Source organism: Haplochromis burtoni, unplaced genomic scaffold (genome assembly GCF_018398535.1).
Source record: "Haplochromis burtoni strain Fernald_Lab_line unplaced genomic scaffold, NCSU_Asbu1 Contig_14, whole genome shotgun sequence".
Classification (NCBI taxonomy): domain Eukaryota; kingdom Metazoa; phylum Chordata; class Actinopteri; order Cichliformes; family Cichlidae; genus Haplochromis; species Haplochromis burtoni.
This window is the reverse complement of record NW_024582375.1, coordinates 811,256-826,840: the sequence shown is the minus strand read 5'-3', so window position 1 is coordinate 826,840 and position 15,585 is coordinate 811,256. Positions and strand designations below refer to the sequence as shown.

Below are 15,585 nucleotides of genomic sequence, written 5' to 3'. Positions count from 1 at the left end.
GACCTTTTATGAAGAGAGTCTTTCAACTCCTGTGACTGAGTTACTTAAGGCGAGTGGTATCAGCAGCATCTGTGTACTGTGATCTTACACACACCAGGCTTAAAATTGATAGCAAATGCATTAATGTGGTAGAGAAAGTTTCACAGTGTTCTCACCCTTGCTTGTGGAATTTTGTTGCCTTGTTGCCTTTGCTTTGATTTATCGGCCATAGCTTCTGTGGTCAAAAGAACCTCTTTGTGTCTGTTCTGGGCCCTCTTTGCCACTAAATGAACATGCAAGAAAAGACAGGTGGTAAGTAGCAGAGCAGAGCTGGCGTCAGTGACAACGGACATGCTGAAATGAAAGGGAAGTGGATTGCAAAGTGGCTTGCAGATGTGGAACAACTGTATGCTGGAAACAGTATCAGCTGATCCATTAATTGATGTGGGGATAGCACTTGAATTAGCTGATGGGATCTTCAGCAGTCCCTGCATTACGATGAGCTTCCAGGACTGCAGCTGAGCTTGATTTTGTGGCCCGCCTGAATAAACTCGCGCTCAGTTTAATTCAGCTTCAACTTCAAAAGGGTTTCTGTAATCTCAAAGCTATGCTCGTTCTTGCATGGAAACCCTGTGCTGTTCTCTGGTCGCACTTTGCTTGTTTTCACAAACTCCGGGCCCCACTTTTGCATTCAAACATTGTATGGGACATCTTATCCTGTTTCCCTCCTCCTCTCATTTGTCTATCCTCTCCAGCCAGCCCCTCCAAATCCATATCCATCCATCCATCTGCCCTGAATCCACTTATATAAGGAGATAGGGTGTAAATATTTTGGTATGGAGTGTCAGCGCATATCTTCCCTGCCAGCGGGCCAGCTGCCTCAGTCCAATCAGCCATGTTTGTTTGTTCAGCTTAAACTGTTTGTGCCTTGTTTTCCATGGCATGTGACTCCCTCTAGCTTGATAAAGAGTCATACTTTTTCTTTTTCTGCCCACACACACCCTCCCCACAAACACCCCCACCCCACCCCCACCTCGCTCTTGTGTATGTGTTCCCTGAAAGCAGATAGATAAGCCTGCTGGTGCAGTACTGTGTGTGCGTATGCATCAAGAGTGTATGTGTGAGAGTTGTCAAAGCTGTCAGCGTGACTGGAGTTGTTCTGGCCGACAGTCGAGTGTTGAACAGCAGCCCTTTTACTCCCTACAACACACACACACATACACACACATGCATACGCACATAACATCTGTTCCGCACACCACAGAAAGGCTGTGTTATTATGATGCAATCCTGTTTCGTACTGATCAACAACTATTTACAGCTACTGTCTGGAACATGCAAACATCCTGTCAAGGCTTGGGCGCTGTAAATAAGTACCTGTTGAGGCTAGCTTATTTCATCCCTGTGTCATCATTCCAATATTGGCTATATCCCCCTAATAACAACAACTCCCTATGTGACTGGAGCCAGGAAGTGATCTACACTGTCCAAACACAATGTCACAGCCCTTCAAATATATCCAATTCCAATGTCATGGCTGCGTATTGTGCAGTCTCCAGGTGGATTTGAAAAAGTGGCATTCTTAGTGGATGACTTTTTTTTTTTTGTTCCCACTCCCCACCCTTCTCCCACCACCACATGCAATAAGCAATCTGGAGATTCGTAATGGTTTGGCCCAGTATTACAGGGCCTCCTAATGTATTTCATGCTTGTTTAAGATCTTTGCATGCTCCTTACAAAGGTGTGCTATGATGGCTGTAGCTTATTACCCAGTTCTGTATAGAACTGTAGTTCTGTATAGAGCTAGGAGACTGGGGGGGTAGTTGTAGGTGAGGGGTGAATGGATGAGGTTTTTTATTTTCAGTTTTCTCTCTCTCGCCTTCCTTCTGTCAGCCCCTTCTCACTCTCTCCTTTTCTTCCTCGCCGGTGATCTCTGCATGCCTATTAATGTAGAAGAGGAATGCCTGTGTAAACATTCTTGTTTCTCTGTTCATTTCGCATAATAGTTGCCTGTATCGCCTTTCTCCTGACCTCACTATCTGAAACCAATTACACCAGATCCATTTGGGCTGAATCTTATTTTCATAAGGATCCCCGTGTCGTGGTCTCGGTTGCTCTGTGTTATTTTCCCTCCTCCTTATTTTTTTCCAACCTCAGTGATGGATATCAACATCAAATATGCCTCTGAGTGCCTTGTTATTTATATAGCAGGCCCTGGCTCTCTCTCTCTCTCTCTCCCTCTCTCTCTCTGTCTGGCTAGCGCTCTCATTCTGAAGAATGTGTCACATTGTGCTGTTTATACAATGTGTGCATTAATAGACTGGGGATGTCATTTTTTTGTGCATAGCAACCCAGGTTAAATAGACGGTGCGTCTGTACTCGTCTGTGTTTTTGTCCGCTCCAGCAGCTCTTCAGCAAACTTTTGATGACTTTCCTTGGCATTTGGTGCTTTTTCGTGCTTTGAGATGGGCTTCAGCTTTACCATCTCTGTGGAGTGGGAAGTGGGTGGCACAAATTGGTGCTTTTTACTGTAATGGCAGAATACTCAGAGCCAGCGAAAGTGAGGGGACGGGACTTTTATTCCTCCCTTGCCTTCCACACCATCACAGGCTCTCTGAAAAATAGCTAACCCCACTTCCACGGAAGAGGTGACAGACAGTTTGAGACATGACAAACCACTCTGGAAAAGTTTGGCCGGTGTTGATAAGGTCTGTGTTATGTTTGGAGAGGGACTCTTTATGCAGTCTGAGCAGACTTCTTTTCTAATAAGCCTGGTGTAGTTGATCTCTCCGCTTCACCCCCATGCGTCACCTCTCACGCCTGCACCTCCCTCGGTATTTACTCGGCGTGGATATTGGAAGCGCAGTTAAAAACATCTCTGTCTTTGTACTCGTGACCGTGTGAAATATATTGAGTGGCTCTCTTGACTTTGGGTATAACACAGCGAGTCATTATTGATTGGCACACAGATAAACATTTCCCCCTGACAGATACCTTGAGCTGCACTCATCAAGCAGCCTTCCCTCTAACTACTGTGTGCAGGACTCAATAAGCCTGATAATTACTTTGATTCACCAATCATGGCGAGATTAATTAGGCCCTGTGTTTTTAATTAGCGATGTGATTGGCTGCATTCAGAGAATTTGTGTTGTCTTTCAGGAAAAAGAGAGTCAAGCAGTGTTTGATTTCACATCCAGTTTGTCAACAAAACTTTATGTGGCTGTCTGTGCCTGCTTGCTGCAGCTGTTAATGTGTATTTTAGTGGGTGTTCCTAAGAAAGGCCAAGGCTCAGTTTACAGATGTCACATGCACACATGCACACACACATACACACACACAAAGCAATGGCAACTAGGCTCATCTTACCAAGGAGACAGATCAATGCAGTTAGGACCCAGTGCCAGTGTAATGTGTTTGTTTACTTCAGTCCAGAAAGCCTGGCTCCTCCTGAGCAGCCAGACAGAACCCCCACACCACCACCAGCACCACCTCCACCTTTACAATCACCCCCCCTCCCTCCAGTTCTGTCTTTTCATAATTGATCGAGGGGGTTGTCTGCATTCCCAAAGGGGTTAAGATGGGGCAACTTTTTTTTTCCTCTCTCTCTCCTGCCTCCTCCTCCTGTTTGCTCAGGATCTCAATGTACTAGTTCAAACATTGTTCCCACCAGCTGGCAGAGCTGCACCATATGCACGCCCTGTCAAGGCAGCTGTTGTCATGGATACTGGCAAGCGCTGGAAAATAAAATGAGCATCCCTGATTCCTGAGGAAGTGTCACTCTCCGTCTGAGTTTTACTCCCCCCCCCCACCCCATTTCTTGCTTCTCCTCCTCCTCGTCCCCTTCTTTTTTCATCAAAAAAGCCAAACACCTGTGAAGTTGTTGTGGTGGGGGCCTGTGCCCCCCCCCCCTCCCTCTCTCCACTCCCACTTGATGCTCATGGGCCTGAACAATACAAGGTACACGCTTGTGTGGAGCAGCAGCAGTAGTAGCAGCAGCTGTGCACAATGTTCTTTTCTGCCAGGCTCTTTCATCCATCTGCTCTTGAAGAATTTGAGTGAAGCTGCTAGCCCAGCTGCCGCCGTTACCTGTGAAGCTGGTGCTTGCTCGTCGCACGCATTCAGCGCACACAAGCAGGCGGGGGCGGGGGGTGGGTGTCTGTAATCCCATCAAACCCTAGAGAAATAAATTACGCCATATCCCAGCAGTCTCTCTGATTCCTATCATATCGATGTATGGCAAACACATCAAAGGGTGTTGATGACAAATTTCGCAATTTACAAATAGGATTTTTCTAATTTTTCATGTCATGTGTAAACAGCTGCGAACTAATTTCATCAGGCAGGGAAAGGCTTCTCGTCCTCTACCGATCTATTCATCTTTCTATCTATCACCCATCCGCTGCGCATAAGCACCCTTAATGCATAGTGTAAAACCTGGGCTGCTAGTTAATTCACTCTAAATGTAATCTGATGTTGATTTTGTCAACTTTAATTACAGCTCCCAGGGACACTTCACATGGTGCTGCCTCTACTTCAAATTGATATTATGAATATGCAAATGTGGTAGTAATTTGCAGAGAGAAGTGGGTATTTCAGTTGAGCACACACTAGACAGGTCAATTCTACTCTGCCTTTTTTTTTCTCCTGCCCACCGCCTCACCCTCTTCCCCACCCTCTTCTTCAGGGTTGCTTTAGACAAACTGTATTTATCCTTGCTCACAGCTCTGTGAATTGTTACTAAAACATATCATAGTGTTAACCACGTCACAATGGAAGAGGTGATATTTGACAGGCCTTTCGCTCAGAGATGACTGTTTTCATCCGCGAAAATTTGAATTATCTCTACTGTCAGCTTTAGGAAATCTAATAGTTTATTTTCCTCTGCACCTTTCTTTCTTTCTCTCTCTCTCTCTCTCTCTCTATTTCTTTCTCTTTTTTAACACCGTCTTTTGTCTTGTGTTTTTTTCTTCCCAGGCTCTACAAGCAGCGAGGCAATTACTCTTGCAGCAGCCAGGCAGTGGCCTGAAATCTCCAAAGAGTCAGGACAAGCAGCGTCCACTGCAGGTAAAGCAGCTCCCTGTCTAATCTCTTAAGTCCATCCATAATACATGCTCCCCCGAAAAGAAGATTTCCTCTGTTGCACAAAGTGTGTTTGATTTGCCAACGCAATCCTTGGGCCCGTCATTGGAATCTTAAAGTCTGGACAAGCGGGTCCCCGGGAAGCTGAAGCGTCACACAGACGCGAGAGAAACACAACAGAGGCAGATCTCAAGGAGCATTGTTTCATTTGTAGGCCATTTGCCTGTTTTCGAGTATGTGATGCATGAAACTGTACAAATACACCACAAGTATATCCCAAGGTTATGTGGTACAATGACAAATTGGCTTTTCTACACTGGATCCATAATGCTGTTGACACAAGAAAATTCAGAGGCTAGTTATTATTTGAAAGCCACGTCAGCCTGGATAGTGGGTTACACAGACAGCTAATTTTAACTTCCTCTCATTTCCACTTTTCAACGCTAATTTACCTTATTGATTTGTAGAGCTGTCTATATCTGATGCCAGTGATTTTGAAAAAGGTCACTCTTGTACACAGATGCGCACACACACAAACACACACACGCGTGCGCAGTTTCGCGCTGACGCCACACTCACACATATATACATTAACAGTCCTTTCAGTCCTCCGTCTTCCTACTCTTAACACTTTTCTCACACCAGCAACTTGTTTCATTCAGTCAACTAGACAGTTCCTGCTTGAAATTATGTAAGGCCCCTTGACATCTGCTCTGTGTTTTTATTAGAGGATTTTTTTTTTTTTTAAATTTAATTTATTTTTAGCCGTTTGAAATTGAAGTGTGGGAGTTTATGCCCTCCACTCGGCTAATAAGTACTATCAAGGAGCAATGGTTTACCTCATTAGGAGCTCTGTGCATTTCATTAATAACAGGGAAATTGGCGTTAACCTCACCCGTTGATATTTTCACAGAGTCTAACAATGGCGACACCTTCAATTGGAGTCACACCCCTGTGTGCCTAATTACGTACTGGCTGAGAGATAAGGTTGGCAAGGACTAAGTCTTCCCTTCCTTGAAATAATTTGACTGGGGCTCATCAAAAGCATTAATATTATCAGTATATTTTCTTGCAGTGGCATGTTTATTTATTCTACTATATATTTCTATATTTAGCTGTGGCGAAGAGGGTTCATCAAGAATAAGCTTATTGTTGGATTTCTCTGTTTGAGTAAATGTATGCCAAACTGAGTAAATTGAAACAAATGGGAATCTGATCTGCAAATGCCTGCACAGTCACCAAGTACAGTACATAGCATGAAGAACAATATTGAACGAGAGCTGTGTGGGTGCATCGTAACCGTCAGCCCACGTCCAAGCCCCTGCCTCTAATAACACCAGCAGATGGTAAATATTGAATATTTACATTTGCTTACTCCATTCTTGACTCGTTGACGATATGAATCAATATGAATCAGAGGGCCCTGCCGATCGGCCTGTCCTCGGCTCCCAGCTAATCCATTTGTTGATCCAGCTTTTATTAACATCCTCACCTCTTTGTTCCAAAAAGTTTCCATTCAGCAGACTGTCACAGGAGAGGCGCTGCTGCCAGCTCACCCAGTGATGCACAAACAGGGCTCAGTGCATTCTGGCCCCAGATTGTTTTCTCTTTTTTTTTCTTTTTTCCAGCGGTGGATGTGCTTTTGCTTGAATCCACTCATTTCAAATGACATTTTAACTGTATTACTCCTTTGTGCAAATATCAGTATAAAGCGGTAGAAACTCTTACTTGATTAAAATGCTTTTTTTTTTGTTTTGCTTTTTTTATTGTCTCTCGTCTCATGCCACATTTTTTTGTGTTCTTGTCTTGAGGGAGTTTACTCAATAAAGCTGCATTATTTACCTGGATTATGAGGCCGCAATGGGTGCTGCAGCGCAATATTTTATTAGCTTCACTGCTAGATAAGAGTCACTGGCAATCAAGCTACATGTTTTCCACTAGAGGAATCACGCGGATTGATCCCCTTGTATGATTAGCACAGCAGAAAGTGGGAAAAGGATTAATATTACCATGACATCCTGCTTATGGCAGAGATACTGATAAATCCTCTGCTTCTTGTTCTCCATCTTTGGTATTTAAGAGCGAGAAATGATCCATAGATCACGGCATGTAAATTATTTAGTACACAAGCATCTAAGTGCCTCGGCTTGCAGTTTTAATTACTCGTATTAGCGGCTAAAGGCTCTCGCCTGACTAATTCTATCCGCTTGCTTGTCGCTGCTTCTCAGAAGTTGATGATGCGGAGGCAAGCAGCTCTAGCGTTCACATGCACACAAATTCACATGTACGGGTGAAAAAATAAATAATAATAATAATAAAACAGCCCGAAAAACACACACACACAAAAACACACTCACACAAGCTGCTTTTCCACATTTGCGTAATGTGACAGGTCTATTATTACACAGTAAGCCCACGGGAGCACTCAATAAACACCTATTTCTTCCTATAAATCCCCTGCCTCTGCTTACACGGCTCTCCTAAGGCACACAACACCCTCTCGTCTCTGCTCCTGTCTCCCCTCGCTCTCCTCTTCTCTATGCCAATACCAGCCCCGCCTCTCTGAAAGGCATTTATACACTGACATTTGGAATACAAATAAAGAAACGCGGACAAGGAGAGGCGGAGAGGATTACAGAGGCCTATGAATCTGACAGTTGTTTCGCTCGCACCATGCATCTACGCACAGCCAGCACAAACACAAGCACAGCGACAGTTGCTTAAAGTTTTACATTGCCCGAAATGACTTTGTTCAGAACGTGTTTGTTAGCGGCCCTATTGATCGTTATCGATAAGAAACAGAGCAGAGCTCTGTTAGTGTAACACCTGCTGGGTGCAGGTTTTGGCTCACCATCCACCAGACATCTCAAATAAACTCCTCACTCCTATCATGATTGCTTCAGGAGCCACATGTAAAATTGCACTGTGACTGTGTTGGATGGCATCCACCCGCCTCCTGCTACTTAACGTCCAGTTCTAAATCATGCAAAATCTGAGAGCTCGCCCTGAGCAAGTGTTGCAACTGCTGCTGTGTCACCTTTCATGCCATCGAGCTGTGACTACTTTTTCTACAAGACTAATAACCTCAGCTCCATCTGTGCAAAGCTCAGCTATGAATGAAAATATTTAAGGTTTTATGGTTGGTTTATGGATCGGCAGAGATGTTGGTTTAGCCGTGTTTTCTGTAAATTTGCAGCTTCCTGCCCAGGCCAGTCACACCGGCTGCGGGCACTGGGCCATCCTAGGAAGTGTCACACTTTTTAAAGGTCAGGTCCACACATTTCACCACTGAACCAATATCATCTCAATAGTAGCACTCATCTGCTTATTGGCTTTCATCCGGAACACACGCACACACACACACACACACAAATGCAGGGAAAAGGGCTGTGACGCCAGGCTTAAGCATAAGTTAGCCAACTCCAGTCTGCGTGGCTAAAGGATGCTACTTCACATTTACATTTATGAATATATCTTTCCTCTGCATCCCCTCTGGTTGGATCTGAAAATAGAGAAAAATTATCACAGAGAAGAAGGGAAAAAAGAGTGTTGGGGGGGTGGGGGGGTATTATGTTATTCATGAGAAAAACTTCTGTTGACTCTGAGAGAGAAAGAGGGGGAAAAAACGTCAGCACATTTTAAGTCAAACACCCTTGGTTACTGCTTTTGTAACCAGAAAACAAGATTCCCCCCCCCACCCTCATCTCCCTCCTTCCCTACTTCTTTTTTTTCCTCCCCCTGCATTTACAACACCTACAGGACAAGATTGCTAAATTGCGAGGACAGAGCAGGTTCATCATTGTGATGCAAAAGAAGTTGAAATGCTACCCCAAGGCGAGGTAGCTGAGTTTGGGGGATCAAGAGAAAGTGAGAGGGAGGGATAAAAAAAAAAAAAAGTAGCTCAGACCTTTGATGTAGCAGCAACAAATTTACCTTGTGACAGAAGATACATGGGTGCAATAAACGAGTTATACCAGCCCTTACACATGCAATCAGATGATTCTGGCCAGGGTGTTAATTGGATCCTAACCGGCAGATCTGATACGCCCGGGCCCTGGTGGTGAGGGGGAAAGCCTTTCCAAGTGATGAACTATAATTCACTGAGCTGCTTGAAGCACTTGTAATTTACTGTGTGTCACTGATGAAGAGGCTGATCCAGTGGAGGCCATATTACCTGCAACATCAGAGGAAAGTAACCCCCCCACCCCCGACACACACACACACGCACCCCACATCCACCTGCTCTCACTTGTGCTCTCTCACTTTCTTTCTATTACAGTTCTCTCCTCTCTCTGCACTTTCTTTTATAATTCCCTCCCGCTCGCTCTTTCTGTCGCTCCCATTTACTCTTGAACTGTGTGCACCTGCAGGGAGGCATCAGTCGAGAGTGAATTGTGCCAGTTTAATGATAAAGGTGTGACAATTTGTACTGATAGTGACACAAACAATGTGCACAATGTCGCACAGCTACACTACATTCAAGACGCTTAATCAGTGACTTTCTTTCGTGTAGAGATAAATCAATATGGAAATTGTGCTAAGCCCGTTCCAATCTCCTTGGGCTTTTTTATTAGAGGCTTTTACATGATGGGTCTTTATGTTATGATAAATTGCACTTCCCATGCACTGCTGCCAAACTGCTATGGAAATTGATTTAGGAAAACATTCAGTAATCTACTTAGCTTCAGTCCTGACAATCTACAGTATTGATCTCCCTAAGCTGAACACACGTCATGCATTTGAGCGTAATCACTCTTATGTATGCGTGTGTTATTTTGCATAGGAAACACAATCAGGCCTCTTGCAAACTTCTCAGTCAGGTGCAAGCCACACCAGCTCGCCCTGTCGCCTTGGTGGTCCTCTGGTGGAGAGTCCCAGCTATCAATAATCACCCAGCCACATTTGGCAGTAATTGGCTAGTAAATGAGCAGTGTCAACTGAAATGCAGTTGAGAGGTCAGAAGTCCACAAACTACGGTGGAGGTCTGTTCGGCGTTGTGGCCCGTGCCCCCCCTGGGATGCTTAGGAGATTGAGATGAAATAAGGAAATGTAGGGAGGCTACATGTAGAGAGGTTTGTCTCTTTTCTCTCTAGATTTCTTAATCTTTTTTTTTTCTTTTTCATGTGTAAAATGAATCTTGTGGCTTAATTAGCAGTGACTCTCCTGCCAAGGATCCACAATAATTACCGACTAGGACCCTTCCATTTCTCATTGCCTTTATCTCAGCCGTGTCTGAAGCTCCACACAGTTCCCCGTTCAGTACTACAGCAACTTATGTCGTTGATAACAGCCACATGTTCCAACCCCCTCAGTGTTTCTGACTGCCATTTATTCACTGCCCCCCACCCCCTACCCCCCTGCTTGCTTATTAGTGCTAAGTATGATGGAATAAAATCAAATAATAGGAATTCCCTTCTGCTAGACTAATTGTTCGAGCTAGAACTCTGATACATTTTATCTCTGCTTTAGCTCATTTGAGTTTGTTCGTAAAAAAACGTATCTCACAGATAAAGTGCCGCACAGTGGGTGTAATGTCTGGAAGTGTCCATTGGTCAGGATAGACAACAGTGAGAGCCATCTCAGGAAGAGATACCTGAGCTCTCTGTGGATGAGCTTGACCTTTCACAGGGTGTTGGAGAGGCTGGATATAGGGTGCAGGTGTGACAAGTGTGCTGTAATGATCTGCTTGTTCTGGTGAGGGCCCCAGCAACGTTTTCTCATCATCAGCCAATTTAAATGGCTTTTGTTTTACTCTCTACCCTCTCCACCTTCATGTCAGTGTAGTTCCACATGCTTATTAAAACGAGGGGCGGAAATAAATAGCAGCTCAAATGTTTCAAAATATGCAGTTTTTAACTACTTTTTTTTCTTACAAATGTCTATAAAGCTGGTGTTACATTCAAATGCCATTTTTAAAACTCATTAGCTTGCTGCTCTCCATCCAAATTTGCACTATTAAAACCAGGAGGCTAACCTTTTCTGTTTTTTAAGGTCCCCAGTGGCGACATCAGCTGCAGCTAATTTCAGACAATTTAATAAATACCATTAATAATTTTTCTCTTTTCCTTTTTTTTTTTTGGTGCTGCAGTACTGGAAATGTATCCTTTTGGATTACAGAGAAACAGAGGCGCAGACCAATTGGATATCACGGCTCTGCTTCTACGAAAGAGAGTCTATTCACGGTGCACGGATGTTTACGCCACTGCCAGCGTCTTCTAAATGCTCATTAATTTTATCCCTTCGTGGCAAAATCATTTCAAGGAGAGGCAATTCAGCCTCCTGTTCCTTTCAATTCACCGCTCATGTCAATCAAGCCCTCCTGCAGTATCCTGCAGAATGGAGGTGTTATATTCCTGCAATTATCATGTCATATACTCGAAAATGTAAATGAACGTGTGTGTAAAATTAAATTTATGGGTTGTCAGTGAAGAATAAGAACCAGGAGAGCAATTACTTATCTGCTTTCATCTTGGAGCCTCTGATACGTCAAGCAGAAAAGCATGCAGTTAAATGCTGGAATTAGCATTGTGCTGCACTTCACAATAGACGTGGGCCAGTGCCTTTTCTCCCCTTTCTTTCTTCCTTCTGCCTTTTCTCTCTTTTTGGTTCCCCTTCCTTTATTTTTTTTTATTTTTTTTTGCTTGGAGCTGTGAAATGAAGATGATTATCACCGATTATGTCTCTAAAAAGTTAATAAAAGCATAAAGAGAGCTTCCTGATCTCATAACTTGGTTGCTTTCTGTTTTTATTGATTTTTTCTGTTTTGTTTAGTTGTATTCATTGCTGCTAAAATCCCTGACTTTGAATGGTTATAGTTTATCAGTTCTAAGCTAAAAACGGTTAGAAATAACATGCAGAAAATATATGCATCTGCATACTTTGTGCTTTTTTTGTAAACTTAAACATCTCTGAGCCAGCACCCAATTAATAGTCTTAATGAGTGCATCTCTCGTGTTGTTTCTCGGCTGCACGCATCCCATTGTAATGGTATCTAACACAAAAACAGGAGTGACTGCGGGGGTAATTACTTACCTTGCAAATATACCTATAAGGGTTAATAGCATTGAAGGTGTAAGCACAGCATTTGCATAATTACATGTGGACTGTTTAATTTGCAACTTTTTGACGGCTTTTGTTCCGCACCTTGTGCATTTTCTCTTGTACTCTTGCATCGAGGAGTCCAGAGAAGAAAAGAGATGTACCACAACAACATCCTCCTCCTCCTCCTCCTCCATCTCTTCCACCTTAGATGGAGTCCCTTCTCTCTAAGACCCTAATGAACAATGGAGGCAGGATTTGTTTGAATATGAATATGAATGTGCAGCGGGGCCGGCTGGAAGTTGACCTTCAGCTGTGATTTTCAGTTCATCAGGATTAGTCAAGGCGGGCGATCAGGAGCCACTAATGCATAATGACTTCTAAAATGAAAAATGTGTAGTGACCATGCAAATGTCTCGGCTAATCAAAGAGGGGGGAAAACCTGGGGTGGGGGGTAGGCGTTGAGGAGAGGAGAACTAAACAAGGACGTGTCAAGGCCTGACAGAGAGAGAACGAGAGAGAGAGGAAGAGGGAGGGAGGAGAGACGCACATGGAAAGTAATCAAGCCAGCTTGATTAGCTGGCGATGAGGACAGGGACGTCTTATTGGCCCCTTGACACTCCATATAGGCTAGCTACTGTCATGGCACCTCTATGCTAAGCAGTGTCGCAGTTCAGTAAAAGTGTTACTACATGTTGATATTTTAATTATGTTAAGGTCTAAAATGCCTGCCTGTTTACCATTCAGCTCTAGGATGCCACAATTCTTGTTCAAGAAACACCAAACTAATTTGTATCTGCAAATGTTGGAAATGTGCCACTTTAGTCTTCTTATTCAGTAAAAAAGCATTGAGCTGTTGTGTTACTGAACCGAACTGAACACTAAATCATTCACTCATGTTGGCTTCTTTTTTCCATAACTGAGGAGTAAACAAACACACACACAAAAGTCATTCAATATTTAAGCAGCTACAAGGAGCAGAAATTCCGCAATATCACTGCAAGCCTACGCTCCCCTGTTAGAACGTGTGCATGCAATCAAAGCCTGAAGAGAAACGTATCATCGCTCTACTGTTCTGCTGCCTCAGAAGTGGCTCGCACTGTCTCCTCAGAAGAATGTGGCATAAGCAGCGTACGCATCTTGGTTTTGTTTTGGAGATGTTCTTCTACTGCAGCGAGTATTACCTAAAAAGAGCATGCATTTTTCAAAATTACGTAGCCTACTACACCAGCAGCCTTTATGAGAACTTAAGAGTTGCTTTCACACTGTTCCAACAGATTAAAAAAGAATACTTCAGGTACACCCCAAACTCCCATGACATAATGCTGATTGTTCCTGCCATGCGTCCACTTCATCAGCGTAGTTTCAATCAACTTTAGAGTTGTGCATTTTTTCACGCTGTTTCATAATAGCGGTGCTGATAAAGTGGGGGAGTTCAAGGGTCCTGCTAATTAAGGTCTATGTCTATTTAAATCCTTTACTTTTCCCAGCGGGGTAAAGGAAGGAAAATAAGATGAGCAACACAAAGGCACGGCACCCATCTGTCCTTCAGCATCTCCTCTAGGCTGCAAAGCATCACGGCCATGAGAGGCCTGCTCTCCCTACCTCTCCAACCACCAATTACCACACTTCCAGCAGATCCATGCCACTATGCCTGAAAACTTATTCAGCTTCGTTTTCTTTGTTTTTCCCCATCATCGTCCATGTATAGGTTCCAGTGTCAGTGGCCATGATGAGTCCCCAGGTGATGACGCCGCAGCAGATGCAGCAGATCCTCCAGCAGCAGGTGCTTTCCCCCCAGCAGCTCCAGGCTCTGCTCCAGCAGCAGCAGGCTGTAATGCTGCAGCAGGTACACACACTCCAACCTACATGCACCGTATGAACATTGTGACACTCACGCTGTGACATACCCCATCATCACCTAGGCTGGTTTGCCCACATCCATACAGTTACACATTTAAATCCACATAAAAATGTAGTCTAGTGTTTGTACAGGCATACACAAAAATGCACACACAACCCCTCCACATAAGTGTGCCCAGCCACCAGTTACGCCAACTCACCACAGCCCCATGTCCTTGACACGCTTACCAAGGGGAATCGGAAATTGACGTACTCCTGCATGTCACCTCTAATTAACCGTCTCTAGTGTGTCGCTGGTTCAATTCCCTGACAAGCATCCATCAGGGACTGTGAGAGTAGGGCATAGTTGGGCTGTGCAGCAGAAGCTGAACGATAAGTGATGGTGATGTAATATTTGGAATCAACTTGAGAAAGCGCACTCGGCAGAGTTGAAATGCATTTGTCATTCATAGATTTGATTAAGAAAAAGACAATAGTTTAATTAAGAATGTCAGTCATTCTGAGTCTTCTTCTTCATTAAGAGTTCCCCAGCTCGATGTGGTCACATGCTTTCACGCTCTACTGTGCAAGTACAGGGATTTGTCTTAAAATGTGACTCAACATTTTTAGTTTCACATAAGATTTGATAGAAAGCTTGGTCATCTGCCATACACATCAGTCACAAAATCAACATCTGCTACCTTCTGTTGTTGATTTACGTATTTAAAAACATTTCTCAATTGATTCTTGCATATAGTCTGTTAAAGCGTGTATATTTCAGTAGCAGTTTGCATAGAACTGGATCAAGCATTCCAGTGGCCTGGCCTGCTTTGGCTTCTCTTTTTAGGCCAAACAGCCACATGGAAAAAAAATGATATGAAAGTTTAAATAGCGGTTTGACTATGTGTGTTAATAGAATCAGTTTAAAGTACAGAGCTTGATCCTAAGAGAGTTTATTTTGTTTATTTCAACCACTCCAAAGGAAGCCAGTACCTTCTGGCAGCTAAATACATAGTTAATATGATGGATTGTTATCCCTGCAGCACTGTGGGACTATTAACATTCCATAGGAAATAAATTGTGAAAGACTGCAAAGATCTGAGTCTGACACTGAAAAGATATAATAGATCAGCCTCATCAAGTTTGTGTAACAGAAAATTTCAGGGTTTTTTTTTTTAACTTTGCTTTGATAAATACATAAACTCATTTTGAATTTCTACTTTTGCTTGTATTTGCTTGTGTGTTTATGTACAGCAACACCTGCAGGAGTTTTATAAGAAACAACAGGAACAGCTTCATCTGCAACTTCTGCAGCAGCAACACCCTGGCAAGCAGGTTAAAGAGGTAGGTGCACACCCGGGGACATAACATAGTAATTTAGCCTCATGGGGAAATGATGGTGAATGTGTGCATGTAGATTCTCTATAGATAGTAATAAGCACCATAAAACAGACAGCTTTGTTGTTCTAGAAATAAAGTAATTAAGCGGGCTAACCTGGAGGTATAATACTACAATACCCCCACAGCATACACATGCAGTGCTGGCTATCCTCCTCTGATTCCTGCTAGCATTATACAGTATGGAGATCCAGTTAAAGACAGTTTCATGTCTTGTCTGTATTCACACATGCTCACACAAGTCAAAGG

General features: G+C 43.5%; 1 protein-coding gene across 11 annotated transcripts in view; it reads left to right on the top strand.

Moving 5' to 3' along the window:
* The window catches only part of foxp2 (forkhead box P2), a 102,564-nt gene that overhangs the window by 56,187 nt on the left and 30,792 nt on the right, over window positions 1-15,585 (top strand). For all 11 annotated transcript variants that reach the window (XM_005915611.3, XM_014329449.2, XM_005915610.3 and 8 more), the window contains 3 exons: window positions 4,954-5,043; window positions 13,808-13,945; window positions 15,193-15,282. In XM_005915611.3, the coding sequence (XP_005915673.1) occupies window positions 4,954-5,043; window positions 13,808-13,945; window positions 15,193-15,282 (318 nt within the window). The remainder of the gene's footprint in view (window positions 1-4,953; window positions 5,044-13,807; window positions 13,946-15,192; window positions 15,283-15,585) is intronic.